The 24,645-nt window shown below is 36.2% G+C and overlaps 1 protein-coding gene across 2 annotated transcripts; it reads right to left on the reverse strand.

Moving 5' to 3' along the window:
* Nucleotides 1–15,978: 15,978 nt before the first annotated feature.
* LOC110792895 (probable flavin-containing monooxygenase 1) lies at nucleotides 15,979–21,915 on the reverse strand. 2 transcript variants are annotated; one of them, XM_056827289.1, is made up of 5 exons: nucleotides 21,437–21,915; nucleotides 20,507–20,744; nucleotides 18,965–19,128; nucleotides 17,437–17,525; nucleotides 15,979–16,534 (listed from the first exon to the last, which is right to left on the reverse strand). In XM_056827289.1, exons 1-5 carry the CDS (start codon nucleotides 21,878–21,880, stop codon nucleotides 16,198–16,200), a joined length of 1,272 nt encoding a protein of 423 aa, XP_056683267.1. In that variant the 5' UTR covers nucleotides 21,881–21,915; the 3' UTR covers nucleotides 15,979–16,197. The 2 variants fall into 2 exon arrangements, with proteins under 2 accessions (XP_056683267.1, XP_056683266.1); XM_056827288.1 differs by having other exon boundaries at nucleotides 17,437–17,810.
* Between the last annotated feature and the right edge of the window lie 2,730 nt (nucleotides 21,916–24,645).

Genomic DNA, 24,645 nt, shown 5'->3' on the forward strand with positions numbered 1-24,645 from the left:
GGAAGAAATGCAATAAAGTCAAAGAAGGACCAAGCAGGTTTAGGAGGAAAAATGTACGGGCCATCATCACACACAAATTTGAACCAAACCCTAGTAAAAAAGGGCAGTCAAAGCAGATTCTGGGCCAGCCCAATTAGAGAAAGGTACCAGGCCAGCAGTGAAGGAAATAATGCCCTTGGTCCAAGTATGCATTCTATGTTAAGTCTAATAAATGCGGTTCAGTATTAATTAACAAGTTAATAATTCAGTGAGATCAAGTGAACTGAATGCCTAGCTAGAGGCCGCTTCAGTTCAAGTGGAATTAATGATATTAATCCACAGCTTACTCTTGACTGAACCCGTAGGGTCACACAAATAGTACGTAAACGGATCAAGTATTTAATGGCATTAGATACTCCATCTATGGATATTCGGAATCGACGGATCTTGGTTTCAGTGGGAGCTGAGATCGTCACAGGCAAGAAATGAATACTCCGGAAACGATGATATTACCGGAAACGGAAATATGGATCGTATCGGAAATATAAATATTATCCAAGTCGTAGATGTTGCCGGAAACGGAAACATGGTACGTATCGGAAAATATTATCGGAAATGGAAATATTACCAGAATCGGAAATATTGCCGGAAACGGAAATATTGTCAGAATCGGAAATATTACCGGAATCGGAAAATAATTCCGGAAACGGAAATATTAAATATTTGTTCGAAACGGAAATTAATTCCAGAATCGGAAATGTTAAATATTGTTCGTATCGGAAATGAATTCCGGAATCGGAAATTTAATCGGAAGCGTATCGTACGAATAAGCATCGGACGAGGCCTGCCGGACGAGGCCCAGCACGAATCCAGGCCATCGCCCAGCAAGCCAAGCGCGCCGCACAAACAGCCACGCCAGGCCCAGCGCAAGGCCAGGCCCAGCAGGCCGTGTGTGCGTGGGCTTGCAGCTCGCGCAGGCCTCGCTGCGTGGGCTGCTGCTCGTGCGCACGCATAGGCGGCCCATCGTGGCTGCCGTGTGTGCGTGTGTAAGTGTTTGTGTTCGTGCACGTTTCCTAAAACGTGCAGAGTTCGGTTAATGATTAAATTCCTAATTCTATTTGATAAATTAATTAAATTAGAGTTCTTGTAGGATTCTAGGTTTAATCAATTTGTATCTGAATAGGATTCCAATTCCCTTTCCATACCCCTATAAATATGTGGCCTGGGTTCACAATTTATAACGAGTTTCAAAGTATTCAAAGTGAGTTTTTGAGAGAAAAATTCAGCCACACATCTTGCTCAAAAGTGCCGAAAATTCTAGTACCTTAAGTACGATTCTAGTTGGTCAATCTTAAGGCGGATCCGGATGTGCTGTGGACTATCTACGGAGGGACGACACTTGGAGTCCTAAAGACTTGTTCTTGTTCGGTTCGGGCGCAGCTAGGGAGGGCACGCAACAAAGAGTATGCATCTAAATTATGCTATATGATTATGTGTAAATAATATGTAATCCTGGGTTAATGGTTGTTTCCGCATGATTTATGTAATATCATATGTATCATAACCTAACAGTGGTATCACGAGCCCCTTATTATTTTCATAATCTAATTTGCATAAACATGGTTAAATATTACAAATTTGCAAGAATTAAAAGGGGTGATTAATTTTCGTAATTGTTGATTAATTGCAAATTGCGTTTATTTAATTATACGTACGCAGTTTTTCGGCAGTTTCTTCGTTACTCATCCAAATCGAGTGATTTTTGTGTCAATTCCGCATGTAAAAGGCATTCTAAAATTTTGACAAAAATAATATTTTTCTGCCGAACCCAGAATTCTCAAATTCGAAGCCTAACTATGACTTTTCGAAGGTTTTAGTTTTTTCGAATGCAAAATTTCGTAAATTTAAGATGTTAAATTAAATATTTGCGATTCTTGTTGATAAATCTTGAATTTTTGATTGACCTACTGTATATGTTTAACAAGTTTGAATGCCTAACCTTGTTAATTATGCAATCTAATTTGTAATTATGATTAATTTGTTGAAAATTAGAATAATTTAGAATTAATTTGATTTTCATAATTAATTATAATTTAATTAGAAACCTATGATTAAAAACCACCATAAAAATTGTAAATTTATGTTAAATTTTAAATTTTTATGACCTAGACTTGAATCCATAACAATCGGAAATCAATTGAATAATAAATTTTCGATTTTTCGCCCTAAAATTATGAAATTAATAATATTTATTAATTTGTCATTAATTTTATAAATTTTAAATTTTTTATGCGATTCGTTCATATAACTTGCACGCACAAAGCAATGGACGCTTCGTGTTACCCTTAAGGGGTGTTGTATAGTGCGGGCATGCGACGACGAGCAAGGGAGCTCGTCGCCCGTGCGGCACGAATGCAATGAGCAAGGCATGGTGCACGTGCACAAGGCAGCAGCCCTGCCTTGTGTCGTGGGCCACGAGCAATGGACGAATGGGCATGGGCGAAGGGCGAGCCAAGGCAGTCGCGTGTGGGCAGCAAGCGAGCTGCGCCACAACGCGCACTGCCTCGCGCAAGAGCGCGCAGCCTCGCGCGCAGCGAGCGCAAGCTCGCGTGCCACGAGCGCTGCGCCCAGCGTTGCTCGCGCGCCCAGCGAGCGATGTCGCGCGCACAGCGAGCGATGGCTCGCGCGCACTGCGAGCGATGGCTCGCGCGCACTGCGAGCGATGGCTCGCGCGCACTGCGAGCGATGGCTCGCGCGCACTGCGAGCGATGGCTCGCGTGCGACGAGCGCTGGCGCGCGCGCAGCGTGCGATGGCTTGCGATGGAAATGCAGCAGCTATGCGACGAGCGCATGGGCTGCGCGCACATGGCCAGCGATGGCTGTGTGCGAGCGGCCCATGGGCGTGCAATGCGTAGGGTGTTTGCGTTACGATTAGATCGTTTTGAATGTTTAATTTGAAAATTTCAGTTCACGTAATTTTAATTAATTTTAAAATTAATAATTTAAATTATTTTCTTGGATTTTAATTTTGAATATTGTAATTATAATAAATGTTATTTATTCTAATTATTTTACTAAAATTAAAATCATGAATTAATTTAAATAACGACTGAAATTAAATTAAACTTTTTGGATTCAATTATAAATTTATATGAGCTTTAAATTTTAATTAAATTTGTATGTTTCCGGTTAGACTAGAAATACATTTTTATGTTTAAAATTAGTAAAGCATATGAATTTATTGGTTTAAGTGGGAGCGCTTTTAGTCATAAACTCTTGATTAGGTCTACAAATCCTTAAGGTTAAAACAACTTGATTAGAATTAATAAGGACTGAATAATTGGTAGATTATTGGTGCCCTTGATTAATTGCTGCAAATGTTTACGTGATGCATAATGTGTTTTACTAACCAGCTATGTGGGCCATTCATGATAATGAATGGGTGAATGGTATATATATTGTATATGTACTGTTTTGCAGGTTATGAAGTGACTAGTATGGCCCAAATAGGATAGAAAATATGGTCTGCGTACCATTAATTTGAATGTAATTGGTCTGAAATACCAAAGTTATTTTTCAATTCAAATATGGTCTGCGTACCATCAACTAGTTGTAATTAGTTATAGCTTATCCTATTTGAAGAAAATGGTGCCTCCCACGGAGATTTTCAAGACGGACTTTGAAGTTAAAGCTTCAAGATGAAGTCGGGCCATACTAGATCACAAATATCTTATGCATGTTTTAAGTTATTTATTGCTTTTAAATATGTCTTAAAATGCATGAGATCAAAAGCTTGATTATGTTGCATGATTAAGGATTTTAGTTCACTTAAAATCTAACCAACATAGTAAGAGCCTTAAGTTCCAAACTTAAAAATTGAGTTAAAAGGTGCCATGCCAAAATATACACTTGCTTGGATATCCTTTACATCAATCTAGTAATAGTTTTCGCTCAGCGAGGTGTTACTTATTGGTCCTAAAGGGGCAAGGTACACAAATAATTGTGAGTACATGTTAGTTTTGGTGAAACTCAACGATATAAGTAAGGAGTCCTTTTATGTCGTGGCAAAATCGATAGGTTTACCTAATAAGTTCTTAGACGTACCTATCAACCAAGAGTAGTTTCTAGACTATTAGCAAAAGGCTTTTGCTTACCTAAAATGTTTTAGGATTAAGTCGACAAACTGTGCTTAGTTCTTCAATGATTTTAGGGTCTTGGAATCATTTTATTCACACCTGCCGGAACACATAATTCGAATAGAATGCTAATAACTTGTTTGAATTGCATGGTTGCTTTAATTTCAAGTTATTATTCATGATAAATGTTTAGACTTTGCATGCTTCAATGTATGTTTTAATTATTGTTTATAATTAAATATCTTGCACTGCAATAAATCCTTTTAGAAAGGTAACAGTAAATTTCCTCGATTGGTAGTGAATCCAAGAACAATTCACGGAAAAGAGAGAAAGTGAGCAATTTAAAATGTACGTTTCTTATATCGACTTTTATGGTTGTTTTCGAATATCAAAATCGAATGGCAAACCAATTGGTGCTTGTGAATTCAAAATACACTGTAGTTTTGAGATCATAAAGCATTGAGCTTAAACGCTCAGCTTTACCAATGGTTAACAACCTAATATCTTTGTCCATTTAATTCTCGAATGAGTCTAGTCCCTAGACATTTGAATAGATCGATGCTTAGAGAACTTTAGAAGCTTCTGGTAAGATCATCTAGTTGAAACAAAATATTCAACATAAATTAAATGGTAAGAACCTTGTTGGGATGACATTGGACATGTCTAACAAAGTATAAAAGTCAACACTGAAGAATTCAATTCTTAAGACTATAAGAAAGGGTACAAGAAATAGGAAAACGAGGAACAAATGAAAGGAATTTACGATTTCGTTTCTACCTATAAGTTTATGTTTAAAGAGAAGTGACCTAGCAATCAAACTTCCTTGGTATCATATACCGCTTGAGGTTCTTACTTCGGTAATAACTCAAACAATGGAAGCTAGGATACACTAATGACCTACAAGTGGGAAATGAAGCATGGCAATGCTACATTGGCTGTAGGGTCATCTAGTTTGTTTTAAGTCCTTTCAAGGCTGGAACTGAATGGCTATTTTGTTCCATAATCAGCATACCTAAATTTCTGCTTCAAACACAGAAAGACTCACATTCAGAAGAACAAAAACAATGCTTGTTTGTTTGTTTATTTGAATGAAATGGTCATTTACGGGATGAGTCAATATGCTTGATTAAAACAAACAACTCTTTAAAGAACTTTACTAGGTTCAAATCAACCACTTGATTTGAGTTCCACTAATCTTTGGCATTGTTGCTTAGACCATGTCAACAAGTTAGCATTCACAAGCTCTATTTTAATGGACTTTTGAAAGTTGGTTGATTTCTAGATCAACTTAAGACAAGCTAGTCTTACTTGTTGAAAGTAACAAAAGATATGAACTATTGTTAGAACGCCTAGACAATAGAGTTCAAGGCTAAAGAAAGATTTTATGACTTTATTATTTCACATGGATTTGAGTGAATATAGGCTTATTTACTCAAATGTGACATAAGTTGAATCTGTTTGGCTAGTTCAAAGATTCAGAAGTATAAATCCACTTGGCAAGAAATCATAAAGATCTAGGTTAGATCATGTTGATGATTACTTGAGACCAAATATGATCATCAATGATTGTGTGTTGTAATTTCACAATCTAGGTCCATAAGATATGGCATATCTTAGTTGGAATAATCGAAGTCGATTAGTACTTGATTCGATCAATGATGGATCATAAAGACTTTTCCTATAATTTCTAAAACAAAATGCTCAACTACCACCAAACTAAACCAAATTCGTCAAAGCTATTGAAAAGTAATTTCAGAATAACTTTTCATAAAATATATCTAGAGAGTTCCTAAACTCAGTGGGAGCTTAGTGTTTGTCATTCGACAAACTAAGGCCCAAGTATAGATATATGTTTCATTGTGATTTATTCAAATGAGACACAAGGGTATTGTTTCTACCACGAATTTTTGAGAACATAATGTTTGTTTGCTCGAAATGATGTCCTTTTGGAGATTCGTTTCCAAAATGACAAGTGGGAGAAAATAGACCTCGAAAGTCTTCGAGGCGAACAAAAAACATAAACGGACATTCCGGAGGCTTTTCAAAGTGCTTCAGAAAAACCGAACTTATTCTTTAAGGACTTTAGAAGTGGCTTTAAAGAATAGACATCTCTTAGAAGACTTTATAAGTGCTTCAAGGAGAACAGAATATTCAAAGGACTTTCAAGTAGCTATTGATATTCTATTGTTTGATGTTCTATACCCTAGTAGGCATAGAGTTCAAGTCACTGGAACTATGAGATTCTTCTATTAGATAAGTGAAGAAACATGGAGTTCAGGTCATTGAAGCTATGCGATTCTTCCATTAGATAGTGAAGAAACCTACAACTTGCAGTCAAACTATTATCATGTAGATTAATGAGTTTGTGACTTGTAAGAAAGCTATGACGAAACCTAGATTCCCTAAAATGGTTAGAGGCCATATATAGACTATATGTTTAATTGGTTAAAGGCCATAAAACATACTCAATGTTTTGATGACAAAATTGAAATTTTGTTGATTTGCAAGAATAGTTTCACACCTATTGGTTGCAAGTTTGTTTTAAGGATAAAAACCATCAAACATGGAATTGTGTTCACACACAAAGCTAGATTAGTTGCTAAAGGTTAAAAGCAAATTCATGGCATGGATTGTGTTGAAACCTCATGCAAAATCATAATGCTTAATTCTATAATTCAAGCAATGATTGCATATTGGTACATATGGCAATTGGATGACAAAACGTATTCCTCAATCAAATGTTGGAATATAATATGTACATGGTATGTCATAGAATTTGTAGATCCAAATAAATGCTTGAAAAGGAAAGCTAGCTTATAAAATCTAAGTACAGATTTAAGCAAGCAATTGGGAATTGGAATTGTATTTTAGTGAAGCTAATAAGTATTTTAGTTTCATAAAATATACATGATTCTTATAGATATATAAGAAGTTTAGTGGGAGTACATAAAAACTTAATTGGTCCTATGTGTATCACACACATATCTCTCTATTGTGAAATAACATTCAAATGCTAAATACTTAGATTTGAGATTATTCATCAATGACGGACCAAGGCGAAACTTAGTACATACTGGGTATTAAGATCTATTTACAAAGATCTTATGATATTGTTTTGGATTAAGTAAATGGCATTTACTAAATCAAACACGAAAGTCTCCATTGGAGATATTCGACCCATGTGAATAAATCTAAGTAAAGGATGTTTGAACTATGTATAAGCATTTACTAAGTTAAACATCAAAGAGTCTAAATGAGATTCTTAACCTATATTATATGTCAAAGAATTTAGATGGATTCAGTATCTACTAAAATTGAATGAGCTAAAGTTACATGAATAGAATTCAATTGGGAATTATTCTGCAAAAGAATTTATCATGTATGATATAATATGAGGATCGCCAAAAACGTATCGTATGACTTTAGGCATGACGAACATATACCAATCTCTATTGATCTAAGTGAAGATCAACTAGATTGAGATCAAGAATACTTATGGTACTTGAAAAGGTACATAGGAATAGTTCTTGATTCAAGGAAATAAAGATATGCTAAATATTGATGCTACACGCATAAACACTGGCAAAGGATCAAGCAAGACCCTTTGGAGTTAACCATTGATAAGAACGAGCTATAGAGCATCGTGTTTTGAAATGGCAACATGGATTGGAGACCATGAGTTGTTGCGTGGGAAATTAAAATATTAATTTCTATGTTCTAAGATATAGTTGGAGAGTCTTCCACATATCTATGAACTGCTTGGATAGGTAAATCCAAACAAAGCATCACTAGCAACCTATACAGTTGAAATAAAAGTGATTATTGCCTAAGAAGCAATAAAACAGGGTTGTTTAAAGTTCTTCACTGAACTTGGGTAGATCACCTATCTGCTGGCTTGATGGTTCTTCATTGAAAAATGCGTAGAACCACTCTTGAAGCAAGAAAAACGTCTGCTAACTTGATGGTTCTTCATTGCAAAATGAGTAAAACCACCATCGAAGTAAGAAAGACTAGATCGCATAATAAACAAACTCGAAAAGATCTTATCATCATATCTCGAAGAACATTCAATGAAAAGGATATTAAGATTGGCAAAGCATGATAACTAAACCTATGCAACAAGTGAGAAGCAACACTCACGTTGTAGCACTGGAAATCAAGCATAGCTTTGAATTCCATGAATTGTTTTAGAAGATGGGTTTGAGGCCCATGGTTATAAAACATTGGGGTTGAACATTTATCATATATGAAATGTATTTTCATATTCCATTTAATCTTGGTTTAGTATTAAATGATGAGTCCCTTCAAATTTGACGATATATTCAAGATAGACTGTCAGGACCAGTCCTGTGACTAAGAAATGTCTATCAAGTGAACTTGAATGTCAAAGGTTGAAAATGGTCCCTAGTCGGAGTTTTCTATAAAATTGGACGCATAGAAAACGTTAGACGATTAGAATGCAAGATGACTACTAGTTCTGTTTCTTGAACTATATGGACATGGCAATGTCATAATCATTTGCATAGATACTTACTTTGGGAAGACTAGTATCGGACAAGACCTATGAAACTTTACTGTAAGAGATGAAAGTCTGTCATAAGTAAATTTCATTAAATTATTAGACACTAAATCCTCAATACCTTAGTGATTTGAGATTACTTGTTTGAGAACTGGTTGCTTTGACGTTGACCAACCGTCGCACCGTAAAAGGAGGCTATAAAGGCAACGCTCAGGTAATCACCTATCAAACGAAGTCTAATCTCAAGATCGCAAGATTGGGATTGTCCTCCCATAAATCGGGATGAGATGCTTAAAAGTTGTACCAGGCCACTCGGAGAGCTAGAAACTGTGAAATGCATGGCCGTGCTCGGATGAATCATAGGCTATGATTATCTGTTTATTTGATCAGTTGAACTCTGAAACCGAGGAACACCTCTGGACATAATAAGGATGACAACTCTTACCTTATGTTCAAGAGCAAGCATCGAGCGACAAAGGAATTAGGAAATGCACACTTGTCCCTAAGGACAAGTGGGAGACTGAAGGAAATAATGCCCTTGGTCCAAGTATGCATTCTATGTTAAGTCTAATAAATGCGGTTCAGTATTAATTAACAAGTTAATAATTCAGTGAGATCAAGTGAACTGAATGCCTAGCTAGAGGCCGCTTCAGTTCAAGTGGAATTAATGATATTAATCCACAGCTTACTCTTGACTGAACCCGTAGGGTCACACAAATAGTACGTAAACGGATCAAGTATTTAATGGCATTAGATACTCCATCTATGGATATTCGGAATCGACGGATCTTGGTTTCAGTGGGAGCTGAGATCGTCACAGGCAAGAAATGAATACTCCGGAAACGATGATATTACCGGAAACGGAAATATGGATCGTATCGGAAATATAAATATTATCCAAGTCGTAGATGTTGCCGGAAACGGAAACATGGTACGTATCGGAAAATATTATCGGAAATGGAAATATTACCAGAATCGGAAATATTGCCGGAAACGGAAATATTGTCAGAATCGGAAATATTACCGGAATCGGAAAATAATTCCGGAAACGGAAATATTAAATATTTGTTCGAAACGGAAATTAATTCCAGAATCGGAAATGTTAAATATTGTTCGTATCGGAAATGAATTCCGGAATCGGAAATTTAATCGGAAGCGTATCGTACGAATAAGCATCGGACGAGGCCTGCCGGACGAGGCCCAGCACGAAGCCAGGCCATCGCCCAGCAAGCCAAGCGCGCCGCACAAACAGCCACGCCAGGCCCAGCGCAAGGCCAGGCCCAACAGGCCGTGGCAGCGCGCACAGCGCGCGCAGCGCGCGCGGGAGCTGCGTGGGCTTGCAGCTCGCGCAGGCCTCGCTGCGTGGGCTGCTGCTCGTGCGCACGCATAGGCGGCCCATCGTGGCTGCCGTGTGTGCGTGTGTAAGTGTTTGTGTTCGTGCACGTTTCCTAAAACGTGCAGAGTTCGGTTAATGATTAAATTCCTAATTCTATTTGATAAATTAATTAAATTAGAGTTCTTGTAGGATTCTAGGTTTAATCAATTTGTATCTGAATAGGATTCCAATTCCCTTTCCATACCCCTATAAATATGTGGCCTGGGTTCACAATTTATAACGAGTTTCAAAGTATTCAAAGTGAGTTTTTGAGAGAAAAATTCAGCCACACATCTTGCTCAAAAGTGCCGAAAATTCTAGTACCTTAAGTGCGATTCTAGTTGGTCAATCTTAAGGCGGATCCGGACGTGCTGTGGACTATCTACGGAGGGACGACACTTGGAGTCCTAAAGACTTGTTCTTGTTCGGTTCGGGCGCAGCTAGGGAGGGCACGCAACAAAGAGTATGCATCTAAATTATGCTATATGATTATGTGTAAATAATATGTAATCCTGGGTTAATGGTTGTTTCCGCATGATTTATGTAATATCATATGTATCATAACCTAACAAGCAGCTCAACCCAACTAAATAAAAAACCGATAATACCCATTTCCCGAATTAATACCCAACCACTCCCATCGGTTAACAAGTCTAAAACCCAACGACCCATCCCAAACCCAAGTACCCAAACAAATACATCGCCCACCACCCCCATAACCCAGCCAAACCGAGAAAAGAACCCTAAACCTCTCTCTCCTAGATCTGCAGCTCCCCAAACAAAGACGACAAATCAATCAAAAACTCCGGCCACCCAAACATCGACAGCTACGACCTCGAATGTCTTCCAACAGCTCGGAAAGTTTCCCTTTCAAATGGGATTGGGAATCGGAATCGGAGGAGGAATACTCCAGAATCCCATCCGTCCACAAACACATGCAAAAATTCTCAACCCAAAACCCAAAATTCACCCTGCCGTTTCAAACCCCGCCAATCCAACCACCGACACCGGTGATGGTGGAAACCAAAACATCACAAAACCTGATAACCTTCAACCAAACCCCAATTCCAACTCTCCCAGAAACCAACTTCAACAACATGAATTACTCTCTTCTGTCCCCAAGCCAATGGTATTCGGTGCCACCGAGACAGATCCGGGAGTTCATTCTGGCCCCAGAACTAGTGAGCCCACCGTACCTGGAAATGGTAATGTCACCAAAGGAAGGGGGAATGATGATTCCGGCGACCCTACCGGACATCCGAGACCTACAAGCGATATGCCCGGAAGCGGCAGTGTTCTTAAGATGGTGGCTACTGAAAGAGAGAACATCATCATCACTCCTAATTATTCCGCCGGAACTGCAATTCATGGTGGACCCAGCACCGATACTCCCTCAATTGCGGACATATTATATATTGACCTCAAAATTGATGAAGGCAATCTTCGCTTACTCCAGCCCGGGAATTTGGGTGGTGTCAACGATAGACCGAATACCCCAAGTAGAACTACTGATGGAAGCAACGAAGGATATGGAAACTCAAGAATGGGAGTCATCCATAACAATGACACCAAGGGAGAGGGAGTTGTTCTCAATGGAGACGAGAAAGTTTGTGGACCGTCTCAGGGTCACGAACTCTAAGGCTTTCTGTACAAATACGGTTCTGTGCCCTACCCCATTTCCAATGATTGTAGTTGCTTGGAATGCAAGAGGTATTGTAAGAAACGGGTTCAAAGAGAATGTTAAACACCTGATCAATGAGCATACCCCGGATATCCTAATCCTAACTGAAATAAAAACATCCAGAAACCAAGCTACTAAGATTGCCGGAAAGCTGCCCTTCGACCGGTTCGAAATTGCTGAACCACATGGCTTCTCGGGAGGGATTCTATTGCTATGGAACTCGGCCAGGATTGATTTCCAATCAGTTGGGGCTGATTTACACGCAATCCATGGCATCGTACAGGTAAACACTTCACCCTTTCCTGTTTTTTTATCTGCTATTTATGCGAGTCCAAAGTTTAAAATTCGTGTTGATACTTGGTGTGATCTGGAAAAATTAGCTGTGCACATGAATATCCCGTGGTTGGTCATTGGTGATTTTAATGATGTTACTTGTCAGGCTGAAAAATTGGGGGGGAGGGCGGTCCGAAACAAAAGGGTTGATAGGTACTTGGCTTGTATGAATACTTGTGGTCTTCTTGATGTGGGGTTTTTTGGCAACCGTTTCACCTGGACAAATAAACGTAAGAAAAAACCAATTTTCCAAAGGCTTGACAGAGCTTGGGTTAACACTTTATGGCTTGAAAATTTTCCTGATTCCTGTTTAACTCACCTAACAAGGGACTCCTCTGACCATTGCCCAATTAAGCTTTCCTGCTTCAAACCCAAACCGTTGATTAAAATAAGGAAAACTTTCGTAATAGAGTCAAACTGGTACTCCCACCCTGATTTTCCTGACTTCATTGACCGGGAATGGGGAAACATGGACCTTAATTTTGTAGACAAGCTCTCTGACCTTACCCCGAAAATCATATCATGGGCCTCTGTTAATACTAAGAATATTTTCCATGAAAGAAAACTGCTCTTAGCAAGGCTAGATGGTGTCCAAAAAGCTCTTGAACTGCGTCCTAGATGTCACCACCTTCATGACTTAGATGAGCACTTGTCTGATGAACTTCAGTCCCTCTATCAAAAAGAGGAGTCTTACTGGATGATGAGAGCCAGATCAAACTGGTTGACTGAAGGGGACAGAAATTCAAAATTCTTCCAAACATCAGTGCTTATTAGACGAAAAAGGAATAAGATTGAAAACCTATTTTCTGATGTTGGGGAAGAAATTCCTCCTGATCAAACCTCTAACCACATTGTCAAGTACTTTAAGAGATTGTTTGCTTCTGAATCCCCTGGCCTGCCCTCCCCAGTGGACTATGATAACACCATATGTGTGGCTCACCCACCCTCCCTAGCTGAGGTTCACCACAGCTTGTTTGCTATTGGGGCCCTGAAAGCCCCCGGAGTGGATGGGTACCATGCACAATTTTTCCAAAACCACTGGGGATCCATGTGGCCAGACATCCTGGCCTTTGTCACTAAGTGTTTCAGAGAAAAGGCCTTTCCCGATAATGTTAATGAAACCTCTATTTGCCTGATCCCAAAGACTGAAAAACCTGAGAATATCAAGCAATATAGGCCAATTAGCCTCTGTAACACGAGCTATAAAATTGTTTCAAAGCTCATTGTCCACAGACTAAGACCCCTCCTGAACTCAATTATCTCGCCTAACCAAAATAGTTTTCTGCCAGGGAGAGGGTGTGACACAAACTACATAGCAGCCTCAGAAATTCTCCATTCAATGAAACAAAAAAAGGGAAAAAGGGGGTGGTTTGCACTAAAAATTGACCTAGAAAAAGCTTACGATAGAATTGAGTGGAGTTTCATCCGTTTCTGCCTTCATAGACATGGGTTTGATAAGGACTCAACGGATCTAATCATGCAATGTGTCTCCTCAACATCCTCTAGAATCCGTATCAATGGGGTCCTTTCTGACAAGTTTAATGCCTCTAGAGGTCTCCGACAAGGGGACCCTCTCTCCCCTTATTTGTTCATCATTTGCATGGAATACCTTTCCACCCTTATAAGTGAAGCCCAATCTAATGGTGTGTGGAAACCGTTTCTCCTAAAAAAGAATGGCACCCCTATCTCTCACCTCCTGTTTGCTGACGACCTACTCCTATTTGGAGAAGTTTCTCAGCAAACCCTTCATGAGATGGCTAACACTTTGGATTCCTTCTGGGATTGTTCGGGTCAAAAAATGAATCCAGAAAAGAGCAAGCTTTATTTTTCGAAAAACACCCCTGCTGAGGATAAGGACATGTTCATCTCCCATTTGAAAGTGCCTGAAAGCCCTGACTTAGGTATTTACTTAGGATTCCCCTTGACCGATAAAAGACCGACTGCAAGCCAAGTTAGCCACATAGCTAGGAAAATTCGCAGTAAGTTGGCTACATGGAAGGCTAAATGCCTTTCCAAGGCGAGGAGACTTGTACTAATCAAGTCAACTCTCTCCTCCATTGCCAACTATAGTATGCAATCCTTAGCTTTGCCAAAAAAAAATCCTCAATGATATAGACAGTCATTGTGCAAACTTTTTATGGGACTCCAATGCTGAAAATCGTAGAACTCATCTTGTGTCTTGGGATAGAGTGTGTGCCCCGTCTGCCTTAGGTGGCCTAGGAGTGAGGAAAGCCACGATTCTAAACAAACTTGCAATGATCAAACTGTGTTGGAGACTTAATAATTCTAAAAATCTGGCTGCAACCCTAATTAAAGAAAAATACATAGCAAATAGGTGCTACCCAAAGATCTTTAAACTGGGGTCCCATGTTTGGCAAGATGTGGGCAAAGGGTGGTTTGATTATTCTAAGCTGTCGGTTTGGTGTATTGGCAATGGGGAACACATTAATCTGTGGGAGGATAACTGGACCAGGAAGGGAAAATTAAGAGACATCATCCATGGTCCTCTAATAGAGAATGAGAGCAACCTTACTGTGAGTAATATAATTGTTAATAAGGCATGGTGTCTTGATAACCTCTCGGTGCCCATTCCCCCTCATCTTCACCAGTGGATCCAGGCTATCCCGATTACGGCCAAAGGGTGTGACTTTCCGGTGTGTTCCTTAGGGGAGGGGAAGTTCTTTGACTCTAAATCTGGCTACTCCCTCCTATGGGAAAAAGATCTCCAAAATCTGCAGGGGAAAAGTGGGGATTGGGCAATCCCGTGGAAAGTGGAATGTACCCCTAAACTTCAAATTTTTCTGTGGCTAATTATGTGGGGGAGAATTCCTTGTGCGGCCCATTTGGCCCATAGACACATTATTCCTAACCCTAACTGCTCGTTTTGCCCAAGTATTGAAGAAGATATGAACCACTTGTTTAGGGACTGTCCTAGGGCAACAGAATTTTGGGACGAGGCTAGTAAGGACAACCATCACAATCTAGGATCCTCCCTTCCCTTCAAAGAGTGGTTTGAGAGCAACATAAATAGAAAAGATCCACCTAATCATGCTTCGAGCCCCCTGTCCACGGTTTTTGCCTATTCCTTGTGGGGTATTTGGTTAAGGAGGAATTTGTGGGTGTTTAAACAGGAATCTAAACCAATTGTTTCAGTGTGGAGGAAAACTCTTTGGCTTGCTAAGGAGTTCTCTACTGCTGCCCCTATTATAAGAAAAAAACCCAAATCTGTCGTCTTGGAACTGGTTACTTCTAACCTTCATGTCCAGGTTGATGCGTCCTTTTGTCAAACATCTCTTGCAGTAGGTTATGCAGCAATATGCAGGTACAAAAATGGGCTATGGAAAGAGGCTATGACGGGCAAAACCACGGCAACAGATGCATTAAGTGCAGAATCGCTGGCGATCTTCCATACTCTAAAGTGGTGTAGTGATAACAACTGGAATGATATCACAATTTCATCGGATTGTGAAAGAGCAGTGCTAGGAATCAATAACGAAGACCACCCAAAGGACAAGATGACTAATATTTATTCAATGTGTAGGGAGTACCTCGGGAGAATTCAATCAGGGTCCCTAAGGAGCGTGCCGAGACAAGGAGTGAAGGATGCAGATCATGTGGCTAAGAAAGCAAGGCTGTTAAACTGCCCCCCCTTTAATTATGTAAACATTAACCCCCCAGTAGATGTTTATGCTAGTATTTGCAAAGACAATGATGTTGTTTGTGTAGGCCCTTCATCTGTCAATGATGGAGCGGCGGGTAACGATAACCCGTATTTCTGTAATTTCGTAGGTTAATCTAATGCATGGTACTCTATTCTAACCAAAAAAAAAAAATACTTGCTCCGCTCCTTAACGATTGCACCATGTTGACTTCACGCTTCCCAACATATGACTTTGACTCAGTATCTAAATTAAAAAAGTTTATATCGATACAAATGTAATAGAATCATACATAATTACATATTATTTTACATATATAATTCAAAAGATAATCAAAGACACAATATAAATAGTATAAAAGTCTACATAGTATGATATTTGTGAAACAGATGAAGTATATTACTATCGTTACACAAGTTGGGCCTAGGGAGTAAGAAGCACACAAAATTAAAAGTAGTTTACAAACCCATTTATTTTTTGTTACAAATTTTCTTTTGGGTAATTACTAATTAATGTTAAGCATAGTCCGTTGGGGTATATGGTTCAAATAATTCGGCCCATATACCCTTCTTTCTCTTTGGGTTTAAGCCCATATCTTCACATAATCGATCATTGTACCAAATATGTAATGCTCCTATGCATGGCCTTCCATAATACTTGGGTGAAAACGTTTTCATGGACTTTTTCCATATTAACACATCTTTCTCCATTTCTTGAATATTTGGCAATTTGAATTTCCCATCAAGTAATTCAAATAACCAACGACACCTTATTTCTGAGGCAAACAAGTTTGCAAAGCTTTCTGAAAAACCAATCACTGCTAGTTGTGGAATTCGTGGGTGGATACATTCCCTGCAAATTCACCATAATTATAAGACACTATCATAAGTTATAACGACATGCTATTTATGACGGGCTCAAATTCAATGTATTATGTGAAAAGTTTTACGACGGAGTATTTGAACTCGTCATAACCTAGCCAAATAAATCAGATAGTCGACATGATATATGCGACGAGGTAGTTAATTATGACGCTCCCTTTTCACGACGGGATTGTGACACGGGAAATCCCGTTGTAATTGTTATTTACGACGGGAAATCCTGTCATAAATAATATTTTTTTTCTTTTAGTGTAAATACGAAATTTGGAAATAATTAAGTTACATTTTCTAGACCTGATCCACAAATATTGGGTCTTGATTGTGTGACATGTAACCTAATGTTATCCGAACCCGAACAACCCGAAATGTGATGGATCAAAACAAGACCAATTAAAAATCATTGTATTTATATTAACAAATGAGACTACGAAGAATTTTAAGCATATTAAACACGTCGTTGTTACTATATATTATTGGTTGTAATGTGATTTTGATTTGAATTATACGTCATATTATGGTTGAATTTGACTAAATATATACATAAACTTGTGTATAAAAATTTGTTAATTTGCACGTACTTTGTATATTTATTACCCAATTTAAAGCAAATATAATACGCGTTTTAAAATCTCTCACCCAAACCAGAAAGTTTGTATCTTGAACAAGCATTGTAAACCCGAACCCATAAGTGACCGACCAAAACCAACCCAAACCTAAAAGTAATTTCTTACAACCCGACCCGACCGACCCGTTTGACAGGTCTACATGTGATTGTTTACATTGTACTAATTTTCAACATTGTTACTAATTAAATTTAGTAACTTTATGTATTTTTATCAAAAAAAAAATCAATAAATTGAGATATATACGAACCTATATAATGGAGTCGTCTCATTGCAGGAGCTGGAAATGCATTTCTGGAAATTAGGAGATGCAAAGATATCTCTAAGCTTCTGATCACCCTTAAATCCAGTAGCAAAAATAACCAAATCATTCTTAATAGGTTTATTAGTTCCATAATCACTATCATCACAAAGTAAAACACCTTCTTTGTGAAAGGTAAAAGTTGGAGATCTTTTCAAAATAATGCTTCCTTTATCAACATTGTCATAAAACCCTTCTGGTGTTGTTACAACTAAACAAGAGTTCATTGCTTGTAAGAAACTGTGGTTAGGTACCATGCCAATCTTTTTGAGAGAATGTTTCTTCTTAATATCATTCTCCACATATTTGCCAATTCCCCATCTCTGTCGATTTTCGCATGCATAAGTCACATCCAGATAAATTATTAGTACGTACTCGATCATTCAAGAGTCCGGATCCTCTAGAGTTCAAGGTAGAGTTGTATCTAAACCATACATTTTAAAATCAATGGTTCATATTGATGAGAAAAAATAGAGGAACTTTTAGAAAGATAATATTTGAACCATTGATTTTTCATTCAATGGTTGATATGCTCAAACTCTACCTTGTAAAGTTATTTTAGAACTCTAGAGGATCCAAAACCATAATTCAATGTTAAATAAATTAGGAAATTTTGTCAAAAGCTAACTTATAGAATTATTTTTTAAAAAAAAAAAAATACCTTAAAAAATGTTGTAATTAAATGTGTAAAAGAAAGTGGTTGGGTGTAAGGGAAAAAAAATTGAATAAAGTAAAAGAAAGTGAGTAGAAAATTGTAAATATTTTGGGGTAAGAACTCGAAGAAGGCCGGGTAAGTTATTAAATTCTCATGTCCAAAAATAAAATAAAGCAAAGTGTAAAGGACATTATATATAAAACGGACTAAAACGGAAAGTGTGAAGATCATTTTGAAGCGGATGTAATATAAGGTATTGAATCTTACTACCTCCTTTTCAAAGTTCAAAATAATATTTACACTTTCCGTTTTAATCCATTTCATAATATTTTTTATAATTTACTTTATTTTATTTTTTGACATGAAAATTTACTACCGTATCCACTACAACAATTTGTATCTTTTATGACAACTTAGTAACGACGGGTAAAAATCCCGTCGCAAAAGGGCTTTTGCGACGGGGATAACAACCCAACAAAGACGGGAATAACCGTCACAAATGTCTTTTACGACGGGTTAACGACGGGATTTTCTATTAACGACGGCCCCCTTTTATGACGGGTTCGCGACGGAAAATCCCGTCGTTAATCAACAATTATTGGCCTTTAACGACGGGATTTCCCGTCGTTAATAGTACAATTTCTTATAGTGATCCTTCTTATCGCATAATATTTACAATTTTCCACCAACTTTCTCTTACTTTCCATTATTTTTTACGCACTGCACACCCAACTTTTTACCCATTTATAATGCATAAATCATGTCAAAGGATTAATCACCAAAGCACATAAACATAGATAAAAAAAAAAGAGGAAATATTACCAAAGGAGATAAGAGTGTGGCTAGGAAGTTAAGTAGAGGGCCATCACCAGGTTTATGAATCAATAGTTCTGAGAAACGATTCAAAAACATGTTTGCCCAAGGAATGGACTGATAAACATTCCAATGTGGAGTCCTACATATCATTGTGCATGGATATTTTACTCCTGCAATATGTACGTACCCCCGTTACAAAATATTAAAATAATACTTCATCAGTTTGTTTTTACTTGTTTTTACGCATGTCAATGCACAACTTTGATTATTAATATATTTAATTATATTTAAGTAACAACTACGAAAATTTAATACTTTAAAGATACACATTGAGACGTATGTAACAAGATTACACATGACTATGTTTTATCGTTCATACTAGATTAAATCCGTGCACGCACGGATTTTGATAATTTTTTTCACAAAATATTTAATTGAATATCCCCAAACTACTGCATAGTTATAACATTTTTAACATACTCACTGAAATTTATTCATCTAATTATATGCATATTTAAAATGCTAATATGGTAATTTGACCAAAATATTGAGTGATATATTTTCTATTATTAATACAACAATTTGACTAAAATATTACCAATATAGAATAATTATTATTACGTCTTATCTATTATTGTCATAATGTATAAACTAAATTTTGTTTCCATACATAAATAGTTAATAAAAAGGTAGAGAATAAAATAAAATAAAACAGATACTCTTTTTTGGAAAGTGGTTTTTGGCGGGAAAAAATCGCACCAGGAATTGACATGTGTCATTCCTGGTGTCTCTTTTAATATATAGTAAAGTAATAGTTAAATCATCAACTATAGTCAAAGTAGAATATGTGAATAGCGTAAAAAGTCCAAACGAGTATTAAAAAATGGATGAAATATAACATTAATTTTCTAATTTTGACTTGATTTTTTTGGATTAGTTATATTGTTGGATTAGAATATTGTTGGATTAGTTATATTGTTGGATTAGTTATATAAATGTTTTATCGAAAATGATAAAGGTCGCAACATGCGACCTTTAAGCCGTGTCACAATGATGACATGGCATGCTTATGTGTCATTATTTAAATTGAAAAATAAAATATTTAATTTATATATCCTACTTTAAATGTTTCAAAAAAAACTAGGAAAATCTTAATATTCTAATTTATTTCCTTATTTATATCGACTACCTTATTTACATATTTTCATAGTAAAAATATTGCATTGATAGTAAAAATATTATTATGACTCATAGCCTACGTGTCGCCTATATGTACCAATTAAACTGCGACACGTAAGATTGCGACAACTAAATGTTGTCGCAACTTGCGACCTTTATCATCACCCATGTTTTATATAATGTTTCAGAATGTTAACTACGCTTTTGCTATTACATAATTAGAGATATTAGTCATCAAAGTTGTGCATTAACAAATGTATAAGTCAAGTTAATGCATTTATTTAGAAACAGATGAAGTAAAAATACTACACAGTGTCACAGTTGTGTAATTAAGTGATGCATGCACATATGCACATAGCTAGATCTTACCATTGACAGTTGCGCACTGCATAGCAATATCAAGTGCAGTTTTTTTGAAGCCAACCACTGTAACTCGCTTCCCTTTAATCAAATCTCTAGCCTTTTCATTCTCCAAATTAGAATATTCTATTGAATGCATGACCTTCCCTTCAAATACTTCTGGCCCTTGGTCTATGGGGAATTCTGGAATATTTGCCACGTCACTGAATCGTCCCAGACACAGAATTACAAAATCTACTTGCGTCACCTGTACGATTTATACGTAAATAGTCAATCAATTATACACATGTCATCATCGTGATACGGCTTAAAGGTCACAAGTTACAAACTTTATCATTTTCGAATATAAAATTAGGGTAAATTATTGAACCTAGTATGTATCATAGAAGTTTAGAAGTTGCACATGCCACAAAATACACATATATAGTATAACGTAATAATAGTATGAGACGGAGTGACGGACACGAGACGGGTAAGGCCTGACTAAAAATGTTTATCGATCTTTATAGTACGACATCTTTATAGACCTGACTAATGTTTATCGATCTTTATCGCTTATGATATTGTACTATAAAATAAAAATTTAATAAAAATTTAGCATAACAGTGGACACGAGATAGGTAAGACCTCACTAATTAATGTTTTATCAGTCTTTATAGTGCATCCTTAATTATAGACATTATAGACCTAGCTAGCTAGTATATATCCTAGCTAGCTAGTATATATATCATAGAAGTTGTACTATAAAATAAAAGTAAATAAAAAGTTAGCATAATAATAGTATGAGACGGACACGAGATAAGTAAGACCTGACTAACTAATGTTTATCGATCTTTATAGTGCATCCTTATGGACCTGACTAATTTTTATCGACCTTTATAGCATATTATATTGTACTACACTACTACGTACTACAAATTAAAATAAATAAAAATTTACCTCAACGGTTTGTGTAAGGAGATGTTGCGTGGTAATAATCCATTTACCCTTATTACCAAAAGGGTCACCATTATGGTCACCACCCCAATTAGATGGGTTGTTTTCTTCATGTGATGGACCTTTATGATACTTAATATTCAACACATTAGTATTAAACCTAATGTGTTTAAGCAAATCAAAATGCTTAGCATAAGATTGAAGATAATCAAACACTTGGGTTTGGGAAGGGTAAAGTGTATCAACAAAAGAAGGCCAAGGAAAATCAGAAAATTGAAAAAATGATTTAGGAGTTTGGAGTTTAGTAGTTTCTAGAGTTTTGGTCCAAACACCACCAATTGTGTTTCTAGACTCAAAAACTAAGGGTTGGTAACCCTTAGCAAGGGCATATTTACATGCTAATAGACCACTAATTCCTGCTCCTATTATGCCAACTTTTCTTTCCATTTTTTTTTTCCTTATCTTTTTTTTTAACTTGACAAATTTTCAATTTGATTACCCCTTTATTTATAGGGATTCTCAAATGTTGTGGCATCGCGTTCGACAGGAATCAAAGCAAAAATTATTCATGAGAATAGGTTCCTTCAAAAAGAAATACTAATAAAAAAAAAAAAAAACCACGAGGTTTAAGACTTAAATTTAAAAAATGCAAACTAATCGATCTGGTATCAAGTGGATATTGTTTCTTAATGCATACTTTAAGAGTTGGGTTAGGGACATTGCGTTACACTTAAGCCTTAATTATCAGATTCGAATATTCGATCATCTATACTACCAAAATTAAAACACAAAAAGAGGATGCATGGCATTCTAATATGTCTAAAAATTTTACTATGTACTACATTTGTTTGATCATAATGATTTTTTCGATTACTATTTATACAAATATTGAGATAAAAATAGAAAAGTTGATTACTTGATTGAATATAATAAAATATGAATACAGTATGAGAAATGCGTAAAATGTAGGTGGATGTAAGAAAAAATAAAGAAAGTAAGAGAAAGTGAGTGGGAAATTGTAAATAATGTGGATTAAAAAGGGTAAATTAGTAAATTTTCATGTCCAAAAATAGAATAAAGCAAAGTGTAAATAATATTATAAAACGAAAAAAGTAAAGATCATTTTGAACATTATCAAATGTAATGAATAAACCAATAGTATACATGTCAAAACCTACCAAATACAATACTGTAGTAGTAGTACATGCTTCGTATATTATTAAGAGTAAGATTATTCATGCGTGAACTGGTCCATAATAATATTAGTGTGCTAAAACAGTCATTTCCTCCAACAACTCTTTTATTACGTAATTTTCTTTATTGTTCACATAATGACTATAATACCAATTGAGGTTGGCATGAGTGGTTAAGGGCCTCTTGCTCCTTAACCAATGTCTCGGGTTCGAGCCTTGGGAATGGAAAAAATCTCAACTGGGAGGGATGCTGCCCATCGAGGTACCCATGCAAACTCCAGTGGGAGATTAGTCCACTCGCCGAAGGCGGTGGGAACTCCTCGTAGTAGAACCAAAACATAATGACTATAATAAATAAAACGTTAATTTTCCCAATATATAGTAACTATTTTTTAAATCAAAATAACTCTATTTCTTTTAAAATAAGTCTTGACTTAAAATCACATTATTTAAGCTCACCTTGTACAAAGCGACACCAATTTAATACTCCAGATATTTTTTGCATAATAACCCTAATAAACATGTCAACATAACTTAGAAGTAAGTACTTCACTTTCTTTATTAGATAAGATTAATTAACAGTAAATTTAATGTGGATCGATTAGATCCAATTAGAAATAGGTGTTAAGCGCAAATTATTAGGTGCACCCAGTTGCGTGTAGCTCTACACGCAACCGGGTTAAAACTACGTCGTTTTGATATTTTTTTTCCAAAAAAACAAAAAAAAAATGTAAAATCACATAACTAACTTCCCCCCAAAACCACGCATATCATGGTTACTTTACAAAAACAATCAGTTATTTTTATTGATTAAAAAAGTCAAAGATTCTATTAATATTTTAACAAATCTTTAAAAAAACAATCAGTTACTTTTATTTGCATTTAAATCTTTAACAATTTACATTGTTTTATTTGCGGTTTTTTCATACTCCATATTTCTCGTATCATGTATTAAATTAATATGGAGTAGAAATACAATACATGTGTAAAGGCATATAAAAAACAAATCGTAAAACAAAAATACATTGAAGGTGTAAAAGTACATGATAGGACAAAAAAAATACATTTAACCAAAAGCACAAAAATAAGACCAAAAACACATTACTATATATAAAAGTACATCTTACTTCACATATAAGTACATATTTACAACTACAAGCACATAACTATGACCAAAAAAACATTATTCACATAAAAGTACATATTTACAACTACAAGCACATAACTAGGAAGAAAAGCACATGTTCAATTGGAAAAGGAAATCAACGCAAAATAGGACAAATTCTAATTACTGGTTGATAAACACTACGTGTGCCATTGATTAAGATGCACGTCTGTTCTTGGGTGTAAAGAAAACCCATGAAATTCCAATTAATAATAGATAAAATTATCAAAAACTGTCAAAATAAATGAAATTAACAATTAAATTACACATGAAAAGAACATCAATACACACTTACTTGAATAAATGAAGATTAACACATACGTAATTTACGAATTTGAGCAACTGTGTCGCCTAATTTGCGATTTTTGGAGATGAAGATGTTCTTTATTTTGGTTTTTCCCTTTTGACGACATCAACGAGGATTCTAATTGTTTCTCTAAATCTTTTTCCTTTTCTATTGACTTTTTATTTGGCAGTTTTTTAAATTTAAAAATTCTATCCTAATATAACTGCCAAAAGATACCAAAATATCTGGAAAGTATTTTTGTGTTATTAATTTATTTTATTTTTTTGGTAAAAAACTATCAAAACGACGTAGTTTTGACCCGGTTGCGTGTAGAGCTACACGCAACCGGGTGTACCTTCTACTAATTGGGTGTTAAGGGGGATTTTTATAAATTATAAGGTACACCCGTTTGCGTGTAGCTCTACACGCAACCGGGTTAAAACTACGTCGTTTTTATAGTTTTTGCCAAAAAAAGTTATTTAAATAAAATAAAAAAAGCACAAATATTTTCCGGAGATTCTTACAGTTATCTAAAATAGGATAAAATTTTAAAATTAAAAAAACTGCC

Source organism: Spinacia oleracea, chromosome 4, assembly GCF_020520425.1.
Source record: "Spinacia oleracea cultivar Varoflay chromosome 4, BTI_SOV_V1, whole genome shotgun sequence".
In the NCBI taxonomy this organism is placed as follows: domain Eukaryota; kingdom Viridiplantae; phylum Streptophyta; class Magnoliopsida; order Caryophyllales; family Amaranthaceae; genus Spinacia; species Spinacia oleracea.